The following is a 22,821-nucleotide window of genomic DNA, read 5'->3' as shown; positions in this document are numbered from 1 at the left end:
AAAACAAATGAGTATAAATTTCCGTACAGATTTAAGGCTAGTGATAGAGCTAAGGAGCCTGCCTGCTTGACAGGAGACTAAGCAAAAGGATGCAACCATCTTTTAACGATATGCCTCTGGACCAGATTCAACAGGGCTCCCACATTATACCTTAAAAAAGGTGTTAGGTGCAGTTCAGTTGTCCCCTTGAATTGAGACTTCTCTCACCTTAACATTTATGCCTACCAGAGCAGCAAATACTTTTCATGCTGTCTTCTCCCTACACCACCCTCAAACACACTTTCCAATTCTAGTCCTTCTGTAAAACTTTGCCTTCTAAATGACAATTTTCTTTCCAGTGCGTTAGTCAAGCTATCTGTTCTTCTACAAACAAAGAGAGCCTGTAAAGAAAACAGGCTACTGCCAGAGGATGGGAAGATGCTGAGTTAGACCACTAAGACACAGGTCCACTGCTATGGGCAGGTAAATCTGTCATCTTGCAAAGCATCTGGTGGCAGAACACCTCAGTATCCCTTCAGGTTAGGAAAGGCCTTCAGCAGTCTCGTGCAGATTAAACCTTTCCTTTCTCTCCTAAGGGAAGAAGGGGGTAGTACCAAGCAGAACCTAAAAAAAGCTTTAGGATTTCCAAGGCTGCAGAAGAGCTACATAAACACAGTCATACAATACACTGGAAGGGCCAGGGCAGCAGACCTCCCTCCACTTCTGCTGTGACATCTCTCCATGTCAAAGCAGAAGGCTGAACACAAAGGACGTGCAGAGTCACGAGCATGAAAAGGAAGCGCTCAAATATGTGTTGGTGGCAGGAATGCATAAAAGTGGATTTAGGGGCAGCAGGGGAATTAGAGGGAACAGAACACCAGCTCACATGCAGTGTCATGGCCACAGAGGACTCATCACAGGAGAGTTGTGCTCGCACGCATTACACTGAAGCATTACATAGGACACAGCAACATTACTGTGTAGCTTTCCTCTTTCAAGTGAAAGATAGTGACATACAGCATTTGGACCCCAAAAGAAACACTAAAGAACACTTAAAACTACACTATGTAGTTGAAATGCTAACAGGATTTATATTTATACGCTGAAGGAGCAGCATATTGTGTAAATATTCCCAACACTGCAGACTGACTTAAGTTTATTTCAGATTTATTCCGACATAGGGAAAACAAACTGAAGAAATTAACTAGCAATGCTTTCATTGCTAAACAGACATATATGGTTTTGACATTTATAGTTTGCAGTACAAGCAGTGTGATGAATTAGTAACCTCGACATTCCAAACTATGAAAAAACCCACGGAAACACATTTCCACTGTAGCCCTGCATCGGTTTCTTTCTAAGGCAAGGACGGAGAGTGCCACAGGGAACAACGCACTGGGAAGGGGAACAGCACTTTCTGCCCCGCATCAACGCGCGGCGGGCAGGCGACGCGGGCTCGCAGTGAGCACATCTGTGGGAACGACCGAGTCCCCCCCCCCAAGGAAAGACCAACCGCCGCCCACCAGGGAAGCTCGCGAGGGGACACCGACGGCTGCTGCCGTTGCAGGGGGCCCGCCTGCCACCCTTATCACCCGAGGGGCTGCAGGGTGTGTTTACCACAGATACACCGCGGACCCGGGGAAGCGCTCCCCCACCCCCGCTCCGGGGACCGAGCACCGTTACAGAAGTTACCGCCGCGGCCCGGCCGCGCCGCTCCCGCCCCCCCGGGACCCCCGGGCCGCTGGTCGCCTCAGGGGCCCGCTCGCGCCGCCGGGCGGGGGAGGAGCCGCCGCCGAGCCAGGCCGTTCCCCGCCGCCGCTCCTGCGCCCGGGGAGAGCGGCGAGGGGGCGGCGGCGCGGCCACCTTCACCTCAGCTTGGCGGAGCGCCGGCGGGGGACGGGCAGACCCTCCCCGCCCAGGAGGAACGCGCCCACTTACCCGCCGAGCCTCCGGCGACGACTTGGTGAGAGGCCTCCTGCAGAAAGCCCCCAGGCTTGCGAGCCATCCTCGCCCGCGCCGCGGCAAGAGGCAGCCGGCGCTTGGAGAACGGCTGCCGAGCGGGGGCCGACTCCGCGCTGGGCGGGTGGGGAAGAGCCGGGAGCCGCGGTTATCTGCGGGGGGGGGGAGGGGGTTGGACAGCAAGGCCGGGCGGGGCGGGGGCACGCGGGCTGGGCCCCCACACTGGCAGAAAGTATATGGCCGCGCAGCGGCCTTTAGTAACCGGCGGGCAGAGGGCGGCCCCGGCAGGACCCGGGCTCGCAGCTGCTGGCGATCGCGGCGGAGAAGGGGCTCTCTGATCACTTCCAGCTGGCAAACCGTCAGCCTGCCTCTCTCGGGCAGAGCTGGGGCGGCCGGCGCTGGTATCGCTCTCGCTGGGGCGGGGAGGCAAGGCTTTGGCGGCCTGTCAGTGAGCTGACAGGGAAAGGCCTGTCACCTTCTTCAGGCTTCCGCCATTTACTCCTGGCTTCGGGGCTGGTGCCATACAGCACACACTTGCAGTCCTGCTCCTCACAGCTACTGGGACCCAGCTAACACCCGCAGATCCCTTGGTGCTCCACTTCTAGGAAGGCTCAGTGGTGCCGTTTGGCTGACCAGCTGTCTTTCTGTTCTTTTAAAACCTTTAGACTTTGGTTCCAGCTCTTCAGTGTTCAAAGGACACGGGTGTTTTGTCACTTGGAGAGTGGCTATTGCATGTGTTATGCAGACCTGTTGGCCTGTCTTAGTAAACGAAACAGTGCCAGGGCATGGGCTTGAGTGCTGGGACACAGTCAATGGCATTGCTGATAGTCCCCAACGTTGTTTTTGCCAAGGCCAAACTGTGCTTTTCCAGAAGACGCCAGGGTACATTGTGGGGGACAGCATGGGCTCATTGCTAGAAGCGGCACTGTTGAAGGGGAAGAGAGTTCAGCCATATGGATGCAGAACACACATGGACATTTATTCTCAGCGCCAGAGAATGGGCATAGATCCTTTCTGTTTATTAGTACAGACAGTCTTTTTGACTTAGCCAGATTCAAAATGGCACTCAGGTTAATAAACTACAGCTTAAGCACTTAATCAACAACTGAATACCTAAATGTTTCTATGGATTTGGAGCCTGCAGAAGTTGGGAGCAGATGCAGTATTGCAGGTCGTCTTTTATTTTCCCTGCTGTATCCCTGACCCTGTTCTACTAGTCAAACCCCTGGGTTGTCATCATCTAGCTGTAAAGATTTTTTACTTGTTTCCACTTCTTCTCTTTCCCCTAACTCTGAATAGCACTGTGGTTTCTCACACTCTTCTCTCTTTCCTCCTTTTGCACCTAGCCCACAGCCTCCGGTACTGCTGATTTTTCTTACCCCAAGGGAAGGCTCGTCCACTCTGAGCTCAACCTTTCTTCTTTCCTAACAGTCAGGGGTACATACAAGCTCAATGACATTGGTTGGGGGAGAAAACAGAGCTACTGTTGATCTCAAGGGCACATTTATTAGAGTTAAGAAGGTGGATTTAAGGAAACGGCTCTTGAATAAGGTGATAGACTAACCAGTCACATGGATAATTTGGGATTAATTTTTTTTTCTTCCTTGCTAATAGTCCTACAGTGTTAACACAGACAAGGATATTCATTTTGAGTCAGAAATCCTTCACGTTATCTTCAAAGCGATTCTGAATTCTGTGTGTGATCTTGAGCATCTTGAAATAGAACTAGGAGGCTAAATTTGCTGGCACCTCTTCAAAAGAGAAGGAAAAGAAAGGTATTTTTCACATCCTTATTTTTTAACTTCTCTCCCCTGAAAAAAAAAAAAAAAAAGACAAGACTGTTGTTGCCTTACAGGGGCATCAGCTTATGCTAAACTCAAAGCATATATAATTTGTAAGTAGGTGCATTTATGTATTCCTGCAGCACAGCTACCAAAGGCGAATGTTGGTACCTAGTTCTTTCTCTGTTCCTTAAGAAACGTATTAAGTTAGATCTGTTTCTTATGTCTGAACAGTGTATGTATGCTCTGTTTTCCATGTCTGATAGGTATTTAACTGCAGTCTGCTGTCTATATACATTTTAGTTTAGTAAGAGAGGGGCTTCCAGATGTTCATTTAAAGCCTTTGAGGTAGTGACTTCAAGGTAAAATCCTAGGCACAGTGAATCCTAGGTACACCAGAGGCACTGTGCTAAAATCGGGATTTCGTCACTCTGACTCTTCAAATATATGTAGCATAGCAGAGTTGAAGAGAATATGTGCTGGTTTTCCTTGCCCTCCAGTCCTGGAAAGGTACCTTTAAGATACAAGAGAAATCTGCATTTGTTACAATAATACCACATCTTTTCCTCAAGGAGAAGGGAAAAAAGTTGAGGAAAAAATCCAACGTGAAGAAAGGCACTCTTGACTTCTATAAAAGTGAAGATGGAAGTACCTAAAGTTGATAGACAGGAAAAAATAGCGTTCCAGCATTCTGGTGGATGGAATTCGCATACTGAAGAGATTAATTAATAAATGAGAAAAATATATTTAAGTAAAAGACAAAATATATTTTAGATTGGGATTTAAATGCCATTACTTATTTCATAGAGGTGGAAAGCAGTGCAGTCAGAGAAAATTAGTTTCAGATAGTATTGTGAAAGAGAGAGTTCTCAGATCACATCTCTCCAGATTGGATGGATGGAAATACAAAGGTTAGTGTTAGACTGAGGGAAAGAATCTGGAAATAAATAAACCTGAATAATGAAAACCTATTAGAAACAAGATTCATCTCATTTAACTGTCCACCTCATTCACTGGGAAAGAATCTTGTTTCTTCATGTTTTACATGAGGAGCATTTGAGAAGGAAGGATCCAAGAGCCTACAAGTGGGGTTTGTGCACAATGTTCTAAACCTACAGTGTTTTCATCCCCCTCGGAGGCTTTTCTGGGAGTCCTTTCTCAAACCTTTCCAAACACATTTTCCTGTTTTGAGAACAGATTGCAGGTGCTGTAGTATTTGGAAACCAAAATTTTATAAAAGTATCTTTGGGAAAGTATTTTCATGAAGTTTTAATACTGTTCTGATATGTTAGTTTCCAGAGTGTCCGGGAGTGCTTTATGATAGTTTAGCAACAAATGTTGCTAACTGAAGAGAGGTTCCAAGTTGGAAAGGAAATGTAGCCTTTGGTAATTTAGAACAAAGATTGGAGAAAAACAACAGGTTTATTGCTACTGAAAAGTATGGGAACGTAGAAGTGTTAATAAAGTGTTAAAAGGCTGAGACCCTAATTGCAAAAAGGAATACTATTCACGTATAACATTCAGTTACATAATTTGCATGCATTGGCAAATAAACAGTAACTTGAATTCTTTGATCTGTGTAAAAGCAGAATGGGGATTGCTGTGGGAATACAGATTTACTCCCTTAAATTAATAAACTTTGAATGTGCTGACCTTTAAGTAATTAAAATCTCAACTTCAATGTTTCATTAACATTTGCCTTAGTTCCCTTGGTTTGGCTCTTTGAGACTGCTGCTCGATAAATATAGCAGGATCATCAAGTCTCCAGTGTTCTGTATCATCAAAAAGCAGATGCTGAAACATCACTACTTTTTTGTTCCAGAGAGGCAGGTCTCCCTGCGCAGTGTCCCCTTTGATACAACTAGCAAATCTAGTATTAAGGTGGACTTGCTGCAGCAGTTCAACAGTAAAGAGAATTTGGGGTTGATCAGAGGGTGTAGAAACTGGTTGGTTAGATTTGTTTTCTGCAGAAGGTGTCACTGCAACAAAAAGAAGGTTTACATGAAAAAACTGAAAAATAATGTTCAGAGTGCACATCATTTACGTAGAGATATGTTTACAGAATAGCATATTGTTATTAAGTTTGCCTCACAGTGTTCAACCCCCAAATCTATTCACCTCAACACAAATTCTCCGGCTGAAAGTCTCTTTTACATATGGCCCATCTCCCTTTTTCTCCATCCACCCCTCCCTACTGCGCCGCAAAGGGCAACCTTCCCGTAGTGCAGGTTTCCTAAGGCACTCCTAGGCTTAATCCCACCATTTCCCTATGGCCGCTTCCCAGACGAGTACTTGTGCACCGCTACGTTCTCCTCCTTCGTAACCGCGGCAGGGTTTGTCTCTCCGTTTGTGATGACCCCATCCCTTAGCAGGGAATGCCGTTCCCAGCCAGCCTGGGCAGCGCTCCAGTGCTACCCCCCCCCCGGCCAGGAGGAATCAACTTTTCCCTGTGCGGGGGAAAGGCGGGCAGGGGAGGCGCCCGCAAAGCAGCCCCTCGAGCTCCCGCACGCCGCAGGCCCGCGCCCCCGCCGCGGTTGGCCTTGCGCCGCCTCTCCCGCCCGCCGGGCGGCGCCATCCCCGCGCCCCGAGGCCAGCGGCCGCGCCGCCTCGCCCCGCCTCCGGGCCGCGGCCCCGCCGCTGCGCGCTCCCGAGGGCGGCGCGCGCGCTCGTTCGCCCGCCCGCCCGCCTCTCCTCCCGCCCCGGCCACAGGGTCCGCCCGCTCGCGGGCTTTGTTGTGGAGGCGGCGGCGCGGGGCCGGCAGCGGGGGAGGAGCGCGCAGGTAACGGGCTGGCGGGGCGCTTCCCTCGGCGGCTGCGGCCCGGCGAGGCCGCGGCTGCCCCGCGGCGCTCGGGTTTGAATTTGCCCCGTCTCCTGCGGCGGGGCTCGGCAGCGGCGTCGCGTCCCGCCGAGGCGGCGTTTGTAGGGGCCGCTCGGCCCTCAGCGCCTCCCCGCGGGCAAGCGGCCCTGCCCGGCCTCCTCGCCTCCCCCGCCGCCGCCGCCGCCGCCGCCGCCGCCGCCGCCGCCGCCGGCGGCCTGCTCCGTCGCCGGCCGGGCCCTCGCTCCGCTCACTGGCCGCGTGCGCCGCGGCAGCCGCCCCCGGCGCAGCCCCTTGGCTGGCTTGCCGTTACCTCCCCCTGCCCCGTGGCCGCCGGGCGACCCCGGCTCGCCCGACCTACCGCCCGCTCTGCAGCTGGAGAGGCGGGGAAGGACGTTTCCCGTGCGGGGATGCCCGACTCGGAGTTTGAGAGGCTGTCAGCTCAGGGGGAGGGGAGGGAAGGGACGGGACGGGACGGACAGGCTGCCGCCTCCCGGGAGGGAGGGCAGCGCTGGGAAGGTGGCTTGGAGAATCTGAGGTGAAACCTCTCCCGAGCAAATTCAGGAGGTCAGTGCTGGATCTTTAGCGTCAGGTGAGAACAAACTGGGTCGGGCACTCGGAAGAGTAGTAAAACATTTTAAAAAAAGAAAAAAAAAACCCACACCAAAAACTTGCCAAAATAAAGTTTGCAATCTGTGCTTTTTTTTGAACAGAACGACTTTTAAAAAAGCTCCTTAGGAAGTCCAAATGACTTGTATGCCTCAGCTCCTAATGTAATTAAGTTCTACACTAATTGCTTTCTTGATGGTCTTGTGAAGGTCTGTTTCGCTTAAGGAAAAAGGCTATGGTTTCTCAGTGTGAGCAGTTTGGAGGAAAAACATTCAGTGTGTGTATTTATCTGAGACAGCACACCCTCCAAAGTTTGCCTGTGGAACAGCTACAACTGGGTCTAGGTACAACTTCAGGGGGCTGAGGTGGTTGGTCAGAGTTGGGTGCTGTAGGAGTTTGCTCACCCAGAGTTTGGGAATTCATAGTGCCCTGCAGCAGCATAGTTTCTTTTTTAATATTTCAGCGAGGGCCTTCTAACTGCTGTTAGAACTGTCTTAAATTGCAGTGCTTTAGTTGTGGAAGAAAAATCAGTTAACCACAGCAACGTGCTTCTGGCTCAGCGGATCTCAGAGCTGCAAATTCTGGAGGTTGTGGGACCTGTGGGTCCTAGGGAAATGCAGTGATGTGCTTGGCTTGTTCTTGTACCTGTCCTTGAGCATCTGTTCTTGGCCAGTTTTGCTCTGCGAATATACAACTTTGGTTCAGCCTGAAACCACCTGTTTTGGATTATTTGCTTATTTACATATATCATGGCACTAACTTAAATATCTTGTGTAGTTTAACAAGAGTTAAAACTAAGTTATAACGGTTAAAGTAAACATGCTGTGTTATGTGGTAGTTCTGGGTTTTTTCTGTTTTGCTTTTAAGTATGCAAAATGTAGTCATTTATGACAAGGTCCTTCAGCTGTGTGGGATTTGTGAGACTGAGCTGTATACACCAGTGAGCGTCACCAGTGTGGCAGCTAAGAGCTCTTCTGCGCATCACCAGTACAGAGATCAGCACTGATTTCAGGCTCTTGAAAGTGATAAAGTTGTCGTGCCCGTCCAGCTAAGGAGAAGTTACTGCAGTTCTGGTTGCAGTATGGAAAGTGAAGGGAGGGCTGGGAGGTAAAATTATGTACAGGATTTGAGAAAGTAGGAACAACTGCTCCTGCAAGTTTTGAGGGAAGGAGGTGGAGTTTTGAAGCTATGCAGTCACTGCTGCATCTGATCACTGGGAGTGACAGCATTATCGGGGAGATATAGCCCTCCTAGGACTTGGTATATCTGCCTGTGGAGAGGATGCATGGTAGCAGAATATCCATTTTACCTCCTGGCACTTTCTTCACTAGTGTTAGATGTTTTGTGTAGTTTTCTTCTAGATACCTAGACTGATAAGGCTCAAACCAAACCAGCAGATTTTTAGTCAGGAAGATTATATACTGTCTTAGATTTAGTAAATGATTACTTATTGCTGGCATCTGTATATATCCTTTTTGTAGTTATGACAGGTTTTCATACAGTGATACTACAAGTTCTTTAAGGCCTGATTCCCACTACGGTTTGTAATGGAAACTACTATGCTACTCTGTCCGATAGTAGTGGGTAGCAAATGAAATTTTAAAAATCTGTTCCCCAGTTCTCATGTGATAGCTGATTAGACTTATTGCCTTTGTTTTGTTTTGTTCTGGATTCACTTCATTTCCCTTTTAATTATTAGTTTGTCCCTTTTGGAGAAGGAAATGTTGCTTTTGTTCTTTGCATTGCTATTCTATCTCCCTGCGTGTTAGAAGTCATTCCAGATGATGCTAAATTAGAAATGCACTAATGTGGTGTTATCCTCTTTTCTTGACCAGTAAGAAACAAACCAGTTGTCAGGCTTACTGTTTCTCTTGCAGCGAGACAAACCCAACACTTTGTATTACTGGCAGAAATAGGAGTACAGTACTGATGCCCTGTGGCCCAGGTATAGTTTTTTGCAATTTGTGGGGTGTTTAGTTTTTGAGGGTGCCTAGGTTAGTAAAAATGTAAGGAGGTTTTCAGGGCTTGCTTGAAGGGGTTAGGGGAGGGGAGAAAATATGGGGTTTGTAATTCTTTGTGGAAAGAATCATTAAATTACTCATTAGAATTGAAAGCAGGAAGGTACATGTGAGCTGAGGGTGAAGGGGGAGAGAATCCTGCCTAATGTCACACTTTTGTGTAAAATAGTAATGTGAACTTGAGAGATATCCTAACAAATCTTTTTGCTACCTCCTCTTAAACTTTTTAGGCTGCTAAACATATGGCAGAGTAGATGCTGCATGTTAATGGCAGCATGCAGATAGGGAAATGTTTTTAAACTATGAATTGCTGATCTGACTTGATGTTTGCTTTAGTGCAGATCTCCCAAATCTATGCAGAGGCTTCTTTTCACTTTTACATCTGTTATCCTATATGGGCAATAGATGTTTTGAAACTTACTTTTAAAACAACCAACCAACCCTTCTGGACTGCAGTCTATTAACGGATTTATCTACAGGGTAATGTTGCAACTGGCAGATATTCCTGAAAGTACGATTGCTGGCTTTTGCCTTTTCCTTTTAAAAGAAAATGATTTTGAATGGGTAGCAGAAACAGTTTTGAACACTTATTTGCAGAGCAGATACAGCTACGGAAAGAACCAGTATGTATGCTCATTTGTTAAAGTGAATCTCTGCTGCTTTGAGGCACCAGTTTTTTAAGTGATAGGATGGTTGGTGTGGTCCCTGCTAGCCTCATGAGCCATGGTACAGAAACCATAACAGCAGGCTTCTGTTTTCTACAGTAATTCTTGATTTGGACTTGAGTCTGTTAAGGACAGGTTAAAATGCAAACTGGCAGTTTCTGCAAAGTGGTGGCCTTTGCTATATAAAAGAACATTACGTATTAGAATTTTGAAAATATTTTACATGTGTAAAATTGCGTGGCACGGTTTTGGTAGCAGCAGGGCTACAGGGTAACTTCTGTGAGAAGCTGCTAGAAGCTTCCCTATGTGTGATAGAGCCAATGCCAGCTGGCTCCAAGATGGACCTGCCTGTGGCCAAGGCTAGGCCCATCAGTGATGGTAGCAGCGCCTCTGTGATAACATATTTAAGAAGGGGGGGGGGACGGGACACACCCATGGGAATTGCAGCCGGAGAGAGGAGTGAGAATATGTGAGAGAAACAGCCCTGCAGACACCAAGGTCAGTGAAGAAGGAGGGGGAGGAGGTGCTCCAGGCACCAGAGCAGAGATTCCCCTGCAGCCCGTGGGGAAGACCATGGTGAGGCAGGCTGTCCCCTGAAGCCCATGGAGGTCCACGGTGGAGCAGATATCCACCTGCAGCCTGGGGAGGACCCCGTAGCGGAGCAGGTGGATGTGCCCGAAGGAGGCTGTGACCCCGTGAGAAGCCCATGCTAGAGCAGGCTCCTGGCAGGACCTGTGGCCCTGTTGAGAGAGAAACCCACACTGGAGCAGGTTTGGTGGCAGGACTTGTGACCCCACGGGGGACCCACGCTGGAGCAATGTGCTCCTGAAGGACTGCACCCAGTGGAAGGGACCCATGCCGGAGCAGTTCATGAAGAACTGCAGCTCATGGGAAAGACTCACGTTAGAGAAGTTTGTGGAGGACTGTCTCCTGTGGGAGGGACCCCACGCTGGAGCAGGGGAAGAGCGTGAGGAGTCCTGCCCCTGAGGAGGAAGGAGCAGCAGAGGCAACATGTGATGAACTAACCACAACCCCCATTCCCCATCCCCATGTGCTGCTGGGAGGAAGGAGGTACAGAAAACCAGGAGTAAAGTTAAGCCTGGGAAGAAGGGAGGGGTAGGGGGAAGGTGTTCTTAAGATTTGGTTTTATTTCTCATTACCCTTCTCTGATTTGATTGGTAATAAATTAAATTAATTTCGAGTCTGTTTTGCCTGTGATGGTAATTGGTTGAGTGATGTCTCCCTGTCCTTATCTCAACCCACGAGCCTTTCATTCTATTTTCTCTCCCCTGTCCAGTTGAGGAGGAAAGTGATGGAGTGGCTTTGGTGTGAACCTGGCATCCAGCCAGGGTCAACCCACCACAACATGAAATATTGCTGGGAATAATTTTTGGTTTTCATAGTATCAGTGAATCAAATAATATTTTTTTTAAATGTGCATGTGTGTTAGTTACAATTCTCTCAAATAAATGGCATTTCTTGAGCCTTTTTGTATGAAGTGTGAAACAGGCATTGCTTATCGTCCCAAGTACAAGTAATAGAGACATAATCATTTAAATTGAATGCCAGTGGATAGCTATCATAATGCAGTATGTGTTTATGGATTTCCTCTGTATGTTACTGAACATTAACTACATGTGAAAACAGCTTGTTTTATTTATTGTGCACCATTACACTTGGCTGAGCCTTGTCAAAGATGTTGTCAGATTTATTTCATGCTTTTCAGAGGAATTAAAATGCAGTGATTCAGTTAATTATTTTGAAAGCTTTTTTTTTTTTTGAAAGCGAAAGTTGTGGCACCTGTCACCTATGGTCAACTTTGTTGGCCACCAGAATACATGTACAGCTTGTTTTCTTTTTTTGTTTACCAGTGCTTTTCTGTACAGGCGTATAAAAGGAGTTTATTGGGTCAGGTGCCTAGTAGGAGGCTATTTGTATGTGTGCTGCGAGTTTGGTGTGATACATGTGCACGAGATGACTTGCAGGGACGCTTCTGTGGGTTCTGGAGTAGGGAAGGGGATGAAGGGCTGAGTAGGGTCCATGAGCGACTCTACAGGCTGTTTGCGGTTATTGTTGCTGAAAAGTATTCTGGAAATTCATGTTGAAAAAGGCATATAATTCTGTTGGTGACTTTATGTGTAGTTAAAATTATCATCGATATGTTGCTTTCAGTTTTAGCAGGGAATAAAATACATGAGACTGGTTCATAGTATCTTCCTTATTAGCAGGAATCTATGCTGTCATTTTGCTCAGTATCACTTGCTAGAGTAGCAAACCAAGGAACAAATCCAACTTCCCTTTAAGTGAATGGCAAAACTTCCATCGGTCACAGCAGCGTGGGATTACACTGCGGGTTTGGAAGAAATAATTGGTAATGAGTTCAGTTCCTGGAGGGCATTAATTTTTGCACCATGAAATCCATAGTAAATTGAGTTAAGGAGATCCACATAACATGCTGGTAGACAAATGTTATCCTTTCTGTCCTTTTATGTAAATATGTTGAAGACAGAATTTGATCTTTAAGTTATACGTTCATTTAAATAGTAATATTCTAGCTAGCTATGCACTAATTTAAATGTTAAGTGTGAAATAAATTAGAAAAATCTAATCTGCTTCAGTAATGTAGTATTAGGACAGAGAAGGATTAAAATACTTGGTTATTGATTAGCTCTTTGGAGGGAGAGGGTGGCAGTTCCCATCAGGATTTGTGGAATGAGAAGAGCAGGGTTGTGTCTGAATTGAAACTGTTCTGAAAATGCTGTATGGTGCTCCACTGTGAGAGAATTTTAACATGGGATCAAAGATTGCTGTACTTGAAGCAGACAGATTGAATTTTTAATGGTGTTTTTAAAATGTGCAAATCTAGTAATTTATGTTGACTTGTACTTTAGCTTATAAATAAAAATGTCCACTTGTAAAGAGACTATTTAGTGCTGAAGAATTGCTTCATGCTTTTGTGTGCATACGTATTACGGTTGGTGGGAACAGAACTAGAAATTGTCGTTAGTTGCCAATTTAACAAATGAATGGTACTAAGCTTAGATTGGCTTGCGGAAAGGGAATAGGGCTTTCTGAGGCATGGCAGTTGTCATATATGGAAATGAAAAGTATTATTTCTTTTTTGCAGAGTGTTTACACAATTAAAAATATTACTGTGCGTTGTTTCAGTTTTTAATGCACAAAGTTAAATATGTATAGATATTTGTATTGTGAACATTGTTTCTTTTTTTTAGATGTCCTTGGCTTGTTTTCCTTTGGGAGTAATCAGCTCTGCTTTAGCTTTCTTTCACTACACTATTTCCAAACATATATATTTGACCCCCTCTCTTTGTTAATTCTGTGTATCAACAGGTGAGGAATTGGAACCATTCTTAGTGCTTACGTATTAAATTTGATAGGAAATAAAATATCAGTTTGTACTATGTTATGTTGGTTTTTCCCTATGTATTATAGATTTAACTTCATTTTAGAAGCTTAATTGACTGCCAAAAAGATAAGCCTAGTTGCCAAGAAAAATGGTAACTCAGCTTGTAGCTAAGCATAGTTAGAGAAATGAGAATACTACCTGAGTGTAATTAGAAAATTATTCTAAGAAATTCCAGTGGCCACTTCAATGCTATTGAAAGAAGTTATGCAAAAATAAGTGTGTTCTTTTTTTAAGCATTCATTTCTCTTAATAATGTTATGACATATAGTTATATAATTATTTAAAAACAGCTAGTCCTGTCTGAGAGAGATTAGGTGGTGAAATGTGAAGAAAATGCATATCTAGTGCAGTGTCCTGTCTGGATATTGTCATTTATGCTGGTTGTAGTTGCCTAAATTATACCCACCATATAATAAAATCATTAGTATTGATACAATAAAGTTATTAGTGTCAGTATAATAGTTTAACAAAGTTATTAGTATTACTTTTAGAAAGGCACAATTTGGTTTTCTCAAGTACAGTTCTTAATTTCAAGTTTCTTTGATTTACAGTTGGACTTGCTTTAAGATTCTGTTGCTCAATGTGTTGTCCTTCTGGTCACATTCAGTTAAATAAAACTTCAGGTTCTATAGAATTTTGCAACATTAGGTGCTCAGTAGGTGAGAATGTGTTAACTTGGTTATGCAAATTTTTAGATACAAGCATAAGAAACAGAGCAGGATTTTTCATTGTGTTTTTCTATAGTGTGCTTGTACTTGTGCACAGATACAGGCAGTTTCTTCCATTTTCTGTTACAGCAGAGTATTAGCATGTGGTTTTCCTTGTCTGAAGTTTGACTTAAGCACTGTACGACCGATTTGCTTCTTGGTACCTTCCTTGTAATGAGGCACTGTGAAACACCCACCACAATTTTAAGAATTGTTGAATGTTTTGTAGCTCTTTTTGTAGAGCTACAAAAATGTGTTCTGATTTTGAATTTCTTTATCACAAATATTACTAGATGAGTGATAAAGGTAGTATCATAGACATTCAATTGCTCAGTGTAATCAAAGTAGGACAATCAAATACTCAGATAACAATTTAAATATGTTTTCACAGATGCTAGTTGACTTTTTTTCCACTTTTTTTTTTCTTTTTTGTTTTTTCCTCTGCTAGTTGTCAGGATACCATGGGCTTGCTGACAGTGTAAACAGTTTAAGGTAGAATAAATTTAAGGTAGAATAAAAATTAGTCTTGAAGTAGTTAAATATCTCAGTTCCCATGATCTGTATGTGAAGAAAAACAAACAGTATTTAATAAGTCTGTATCTTGGATCTGTTTGTAATGGTATTTATTTTCATTAGACCACAGGAATCTTGAAGTTAAACTTTTCTCTTTGCATCTGACTATGTATGATGGAAAAGGATGTAGTTCCACACCTATATCCTTCTCAAGTGTAGCCTGCATTGATGTCCTTGTTTCTTAAAGAGACATCAGTAACCCCATAGTTCTGCTCAGTTGTATTTGTAAAATGCATTTTGATTAAAATTTGAACTTAGCAAGTGAAAAGCCACCTTCAAGGTTTAAATTTTGCTTTTCCTTCAAGATAAAATAAAAAAGAAAAAAGGCAGCATTCTGTTCTCATTCTGTGGTGTTATGCAAGTTCATTGTAGGAGACTTTGTCCGTTAGTCTCTTAACTGTCATTTTAGGGCGACAAGCTAAATTGGGAAAACTGAGCCCCAGGAGGAACTGCGTGAATTCCCTGGTGTCCTTGTTCACCAGTTCTCCCTGCTTTGTAGGATATTCCATAGTGCCTGGGTTTTATTACTCCGTGCTCCATTCCTGCCTTCTTGCTATGACCATCTGTTGGCTGTTTGCAGGTGTTCCTGGCTGAATTATTCTCGTATTTTCCTGTGTATAGGTACAGTTGTGAGGGATGTGGATAGTTCCATGGTTCCCTTACCCTGACCCCATTGCTCTTGTGCCTCTGACAGTACTGAGCCCCATTTAGCTGCCTTCAACATGGCGTTGAATGTGGGGCAGGGTGTTTAAAGAAGAGATGTCGGGAGGAGTTGTGGAGCTCGCTGTCCTTTTCCTGCACTGTCTTTTCTTGCTCCAGGTCTTAAGTTAGCTGCTGATCTTGCTAGACAGGCCTTGGAGAAAAGAATTGGGGTGCCTAGTCAGCCATTTGTTGGCCCTTGCCACCTCTAGATGTGATTGCTGCTTGGGCAGGCACTATCTAATTTCTCAGCTGTTGCTCTGCAGGCACCACAGTAAGCTTGTTCAAAACAAGCTCAGGTAACTACCTGAACTGCTGCACAGAAGTGGTAGCACTGCTGCTGCTTTCTGTTCCAGCTTCTCTTCTGCAGCCTGAGCTCAGCAGGCTTGGCTGATGGGCACAGAGGGTCCTGGGGAGGAAAAGATACTGCTCTTTTTCAGTACCAAATGTGAATTGAAGGTAGAGTGGGGTTAGTAAGGCAAGGGCTCAGTTTGAGAAATGCTGCATATGACAGCAGTTGCCAAATTAATCTTTAATGTTAGACATATTATAGCTGCATGAGCTGCAGTTGCTACAGTGCAGAAATACCCTTGATGAAAACTGATGGCAGTCTCCTACTGAAACTTTTTTGCTTCTGTATGTTTGAGAAATCCCCTTTTTTAAGGAAAAAGACAACCACCTTTAATGCCTTAAATGCCTTTAATGCCTGTGCAGATATTATGCAATTAATTTTCATTAATTTTTTTGAGTTATCTGTGTTTGCTTATTTCCTTGCTTTAAGAAGGAGCAATAAAGCTTTACATTTGGATTGGGAGTGTATAGTTATATGTTTGTTCTTTAGAGCAGTTTTTTAGATACATTTTACAGATATTAAAGGATAGTAAAAAAATTCATATACATACAGCTGTTTCCATCTAGCATGTGTGAGTGCATGTATTTGGTTGACTGTTTTCTTCTGAAACAGTAATGTTTTCTGAATATCCTGATCTTATTAGCAAATGGAGGTGTGAAATAGCTGTTGAGATTTTAATTTTTTTTCCTACCTGCTCTTCCCCTGGGTGTGCAGGATCCCAAACCGGTAGATGGAGCCCTGTGCCAACAGCCAGCTTTAAAAAGGCTGCTGGGTGTACTTGCAGCCTCTCTATCGGGAGAGCCAGGCAGGAGGGGCTTCTTGAGCATGTATCTGTAATATGTTTTATTCATATGTAATAAATGAACACGGTTTTAAAATTAAATGTCTAGTATTAGCTGTGAAAGTCAAGGCAGTGACCATGTGCTGAGATGCTTAGGGACAGTTTTGCCGTGTTTGTGGGGGCCAGGTGATTGGGTGAAATACCCTGATCTGTTCTAGAGCACTGGCAAGTATGACAGCTCGTCTGGTATGCCACGCGTTTTCCCTCTACACTTAATTTCCGAGTCAACTGCTTGTTGTTAGGCAAATCTTGGTTGAGAGCATCAAAAACAGGGTCTGTAGGAAGCTCTTAAGAAACTTAGAAGGCAGAAGAATTTGCTTTTCAAATGTAAGTTTTGGGATTTGGTTTTGTCTTTTTGTTTCTCGCTAATGCTAACTGCTGATCCTTTTGAAACTATATTTTTGAGTATTGAAATTTGTTGAATAGTGCAGTTCATAAATTCAAAATCAGCAGTAGCTAATCTTGCATATGCCCCATTTTGCATGGTGTGTGTCCACACCCTCAGCCCAGTGCTGTGTTATGGAGTTCAACTAACTGATACAGTGGGCTTGGTTTGCTGATATCTGCATGGGCCGCTTGTAAAACTGTGAAGAATGTGCAAGTTGCAACAACTTTCTTTAGAAATAAGTTTATCTGATGCGGTTTTGTGTGTAGAAGAGATACGCTAATTTCGACGATAGTGTCGAATAGACGAGATAGTGTGAGAACAGTTCCTAAATAGCAAGGTGCTAATTTTATTTGAAAATGTTCTTAATTTTAAAGGGAGAAAGGAGGATAATGTTTTGGAAATAAGAAGAGGTAGTAAGTTTTTATTTTTGTTGTGGGGTTTTTTGTTGTGTTTCTGCCAATAAACATATACTTGAAAAATCTGCCAGATTAGGATTATTCCGTGATTGTAACAGGTACACAATTTTTATAACATGTACGCTGCATTTCTTATTTGAAATTCTAGGTGACTTAATGTTTACATTTCAAAACAATGGGAGGGGTGTGGGTCCCCGGTGTTCTTGCTCTGACTAATATTTCTGTGCAGTAACACTCCTGTACAGTACCTTATATCCCAAAAGAAAAATGAAGTCATTCTCAAAGCCTGCAGGTTTGTCTCATGACTATATGAATGCTGAGCTAAGTTGCAATCTGAATAATCTTTGGAAATGTGTTTCTGCCTGCTGTTCATTATGCACGTGAAACCGGTGTTCAGATGTTAGGGAATGGGGTTAAAAGTGAGATTGTGAAAGCATTTGTCAAAAATAAATTACTGAGTTAGCATTCTGCTGGAATGGTATAATTTGGTTTGCTTTATTTGTTTTAATGGTTAGTAGTCACTTTTGCTTATGGTTTGCAAAAATAAAATTAGGGATTTTCTTTCACATGGCACATAGCAAACTGTAGTACAGCGCTCCAGTCATTCAAACCCAAGTATTTGTTGCACTTTGGAGAGGGAGCTCTAGACAGTATTCCAGCTTGTTACTGTTTCAGTGCATTTAAAAAACAACCAAACACAAACCACAACTATGAACATCCTTGTGCGTTGGAGGGAGAAAAGAAAAACAGTCGCCTGGTGGGTTGACCCTGGCCAGCAGCTATGGACCCGCACAGCTGCTCGCTCGCCACCACCCTCAGCAGGATGGGGGAGAGAATAGGGAAAGCAGAAGGCAGAAAACTCATGGTGCAAGACAAAGACATTTTAATAAGCAAAGGAAAAAGAAGAAAGAAAAAAAATGCAAAAAAGATGCAAATAGTCACTCACCATGTCCCACCCACAAGCATACCAATGCCCAGTCAGTCTCTGCGCAACAGCTGCTTCAGAAGACAAAACGCACCCCCCCCTTCTTGCTTTACCCCAGTTTCTGTTGCTAAGCATGACATTATATGGTATGGAATACCACTTTGGCCAGTTTGGGCCAGCTCTGTCCCTTCCCAACTTTTCTTTAATAATTTGGAAGAAATTTAACTTCTATGCAGCAGTTGGTCACCACAGTGACTTTTCACATACCAGCGAAGTTTCAGCATGTAGATTTGGCATTAACAATGTATCTTAAGCCGTCTTTGGTTTGTTTGAGAATGATCACGCCATTTAATTTTGAGGCGTCATTAGAAGGGTCATGTTTTTGTGTTCTTTGAATTTTTATTTAGTTACTAGCAGAGGCAGTGATATTAGCACAAAAAGGAAGCTGTAGAAGAATACAAATACTTCAGTGTTTATAAAAATAAGCTTTTTCCCCCCTCTAGGGAATGGTTACAAAGTTTTAGCTCATGATCTTGTTAAAGGAACCCATTCTTTGGAGAGGAGTTGAGCTTTTTCAGGAAAAGTTTGACAGTGAAGCTTTCAATGAAATACAGGTTAGAGCTGAAAAGACCAAATCTCCAGAAAATTACATTCCAATGAATGTTTGTCCTTAGAAGCAAAAGAGGAGCTTAATAATCTTGTATGAAACATGAAATGAATGGCAGAATCAACAGGGTGGGTTTACTGGTCATTAAAAGGGGGGGGGGGGGGGGAAGACAAGCCTTTGTAAACTTGGCCTTAAAATGTTTTTAAAAAAACAAAACACAGAAACACCAAGTCTTGCACCTGCCAGTACATGGAGAACATCATGAAAAGATGAGTGATAAATATTTTTCTGTGCTTGATGCATCAGTTGAATTTGGCAGTTGCCCTGAAGAAAGTGGAGACCACCTCTGTGTGTGTTCAACATTCCTTATGTATCAGCACCTGATTCTTTTGATAGATTTTATGTAGTGCCTGAAGCATTTAGCAGGGAAGTACAACACATGTTGAATAGCAGAGGTTGTAGTGAGGTCTGATGTTTTGACCCAAGGAAGATGATAGAAATGTAGAGCTAGCAATCGTGAAAACCTTTGGGAAGAATCAGAGCTTCTAGGCTCTGGTTTCTTTTCTCTTGATCCAAAAGATCTCAGGTGGTAACTGAAGCAGATTAATTTCTGACTCTGATATAAGCAGAAGTCATAGATTTTTTTCTCCTGACAGTATAGGGTACCTCAAAGACCTATTGATAGTTGCCTGTAGCATGAGATTTCACCACTGCTATAGGGTTTTTTGTTAACAGGTTACATTGAGTTGGGAAGGAGATTATGGGAACTGACCCATTTAAAGAACTCCTGCAAAACACAGAACAAATCATCAGGTTGTGCAGAGGCTTGTGATCTTCTGTATTGACCAGCTATAACACAGCAACTGATTGAAAAAGGTCTGTTGGTCTTCTGAGGTCTGAGTGGTTTCTGAGTGCAAATGGGGGGGAGGCGGGACACCTAGACAACTGCAGTCTTACATGCAAAACTATTCTGACTGAGGTCCTTGAACTTTTTATGGCTTACATTTGCATCTTAGCAGCAGGATTGGACAAAGCTTTAATATTCTGTGTTTAACGTTCGTTGAGACACATAAGCTCACTAGCTGTAATGCAAAGCATCTTTCAAAATGCTAATTCTCTGTTCTGGCTGTAAAATACATGTGGTAGATACTTGCAATCTGGCCCATGCCTAGAAACAGGTTTCCTGCTGGGCTAATTATCACTAATTGTGCTACTCTTGTATAGCAGTAAGGGAAACTGGCAAGGTAAATTGGTCTAATACTGACATTTATGAGCTAAACAGTATGGACTGTTCTGTTAGAGATGTGTGGTATGAAATTTTAGTTGAACATAAATCAACCAACCAAGAGGGAAATTCACCTAACAGCTAAAATATCTTAAATGGTGTGCATCTGTGACATGTAGGCTTTTCTGAAAGTTGAATGACTTTGGTGGTGGTTTGATTCTTATTCCCCTTTGAAAGCAGATTGTACAAGCTGGGGAATTGTGCTGGCTTCCCTGTTCAGCTTTGTAAATGCAGTGTGGTTCAAACTGATGTTACTGCTCTTTATCCACCAATGACCAGTTTTGCCTGTTCCTTATGTCTAAGGCACAGATTTCAGGTGGATGTCACAAAATCCCTTTTTCCTTACTTTTTGTTTGTAGGACAGATTTGAGTCATTATCTCTAGGATAAGGAGATGGTAAAGCATGTCAGTAATTCCTACAGGATCTATTTACAGTCTGATAGAGGAAGGATATTCCCAAAGGTTTTTATCTTATTTTATGTTATTTATATAAGTGTGTCTGTGTATGTATTTAAAATAATGTGCTAGGATTTTCAACTGTTTTCTAGGATTTGGCCAGATTAAAACTAGAGTTTGTGGTTTTTAATCTTTCCCTAGCTATCTGTTGCAGTACTGTTTCACTGTAGGACTTCTGTTGATCAGTTTTTTCTTGATTTTTAAAAAGCTATTGAAGAACACCTGTATCTATTTTTGTATAGAATCTGCTGATAATATGAAAAAGATACTGCTAGAATGTTTTCCTGGCTCAATTAAGGATGTGTTTAATTGCTTTGATAGCTGATAAGCAATTTGGTATTTCTCTATATGAAACTCTATGAATAGGGCTTAGACAAGCTGCTTTAATCACTTATTGCTTGTATCTTATAGTTTTATAGTTAATTTGGGAAGTAAGAGTAATCGTTTTTGTTGTATGCTTTTGTGGACTGGATGTAAATTAATCACAGAAGTACAGTGTCAGCATGAATTAATTATGTAAATAAGCCAAATGGTTATTTCATTATTTTATTGAAATGGCAAGAGTTTGCAAAGATCTTTTGTCTTAATAGATTAGCCAGAATTCATTGGAAAAAGTCTTAGTATGTTTAAGGTAATGGAAAAAAATTGCTTTCAGTACATCCTACAGAGATCCTGTTTAAAACAGATGACAGTCTGTCACGTTCAGTAGCACATCAGTCATCAGATTTATTCTAATTCCTTAAGCTGAACATTTCATTCAAGCTTGTAGATTGCCTTGTCAAGCTACCAAAAGCCTCATAGCTTTTCTGTCAAGCATTGAGTTGCACCAGCAGTTCACAAATAAATGCTAAGCTGCAAAAATATTGTTTATTTTCTTTAACCTTTTATTCAGTTAACTACAGTGTTCTTTCGTGTTATTTTCTCCACATGCGTTTATCACAAGGTATTTGAGGGACTACTTCCTAAACATGCCTCATCCTGACCACAGCCACTTCAGACCAAGGGCCACTCATTTTGGGATGTGTTGTTTTTACTCGTAGCAGTCTAGACCACCATGGTTATGACATTCCTGCTCTAATCACAAAGGCCCAGTGAACAGCTTTGTTTGCTGCAGACGTGAAGGAATCCCACTGCCAGTGCTCATGTGGCACTGGTGTGGCCAGTCTGGCTTTGTGCAGAGTAGCCATGGTCATGGACTTCTGCTTGCTCTGTATGGGAAGTGGCAATTTTGCTATCAGCCCATATACCTGTGCCATTCTTCGTATTTATTCATCAAAGTCTCTTTGGGATTTTTTTTCATGCTTTACTATGTGTGTTTGTGTACAAGTACTGTGGCTGAATTGGGCTCCTTGCTTTTGTTGCACATGTGCCACCTTGGAGAAAAGAAATTTATCTTGTCTTTTTTTTCCTTTTGTCTTTTTTTTTCCTTTTGTCTTTTTTTTTCCTTTTGTCTTTTTTTTTCTTTTGTCTTTTTTTTTCCTTTTGTCTTTTTTTTTCCTTTTGTCTTTTTTTTTCCTTTTGTCTTTTTTTTTCCTTTTGTCTTTTTTTTTCCTTTTGTCTTTTTTTTTCCTCCGCCCTTTCCCCTTCTTCTCCCTGACTTCTAATTCTGAGCCTTTTGCTTTCCTTAAAACAAATTTTCTGTGTAATCCATAGCACTTGCATACAAAGTATACTTGGGCCTGTGTGGTAGTGAGAACTCGAGACGCAGTTCACTTTCTTTGAAGTCGGCATATGTATGTCTAAGGTAGTAAAACATTGGGATGGTTAGTTGAAGTGATGTTAGTTAATTGCACTAAGAAAAGTAAGTAAACTATTAGGTTGGTGCATTTGTATAATTTATATTTAAGTCCAAAAAATTGTTTGGTAAAGTGATTTTTCATGAACCACTGAAAGGCTTATGTTCAGGTTAGACTAATCTCTATATTAAACTGCTAATGCTATGGCATTCACGTAAAGTCATGGCTGCCCTTTAATAGTAAAAAGACTTCCTTGGTTATCTTTTTCAGCTATTCAAAAAACAAAACCACAAAACAAACCCTAAGCTCTGTGTTAATAATTTTCCAGAACCACCAACTTCAGAACTCTACTTTCTACTTCTAATTCTTCACTGTAACTTGTGATTTCTTCTAATATATTTTTCTGTCATTTACATGCAGTGCTACATTTTCTGTCCTAATCTGGTGTTTTTCTCTTGTTATAAAATCCTGTTATTTCTTTATACTGTTTTCTGGTCTGCTAAATGGCCAATATGTTCTTTTAGCAGGCTTGAACAGCTATTCTGAAAGACACATTGTATGTGTCTAAAAAGGAACTGTGGGG

General features: G+C 43.0%; 2 protein-coding genes across 7 annotated transcripts in view; one reads left to right on the top strand and one right to left on the bottom strand.

Annotated features, from left to right (window-relative positions):
- SLC25A21 (solute carrier family 25 member 21) overlaps positions 1-2,577 on the bottom strand; it is a 276,605-nt gene extending 274,028 nt beyond the window's left edge. For 2 of the 5 annotated variants that reach the window (XM_069783946.1, XM_069783951.1), the window contains exon 1: positions 1,918-2,575. In XM_069783946.1, the coding sequence (XP_069640047.1) occupies positions 1,918-1,984 (67 nt within the window). In that variant the 5' untranslated portion in view covers positions 1,985-2,575. Of the gene's footprint in view, positions 1-1,671; positions 1,775-1,917 lie in introns of those variants that run through there. The other 3 variants (XM_069783947.1, XM_069783948.1, XM_069783949.1) reach the window with 3 other exon arrangements.
- MIPOL1 (mirror-image polydactyly 1) overlaps positions 1,774-22,821 on the top strand; it is a 199,332-nt gene continuing 178,284 nt past the window's right edge. The window contains exon 1 of one of the 2 annotated variants that reach the window (XM_069783941.1): positions 1,774-1,942. The gene's annotated coding sequence lies outside the window, so the exon portion shown is untranslated. Of the gene's footprint in view, positions 1,943-6,401; positions 6,499-22,821 lie in introns of those variants that run through there. The other variant, XM_069783940.1, reaches the window with a different exon arrangement.

This window comes from Haliaeetus albicilla, chromosome 5 (genome assembly GCF_947461875.1).
Source record: "Haliaeetus albicilla chromosome 5, bHalAlb1.1, whole genome shotgun sequence".
NCBI classification, from domain to species: Eukaryota; Metazoa; Chordata; class Aves; order Accipitriformes; family Accipitridae; genus Haliaeetus; species Haliaeetus albicilla.
This window is presented reverse-complemented; position numbering and strand designations above follow the sequence as displayed.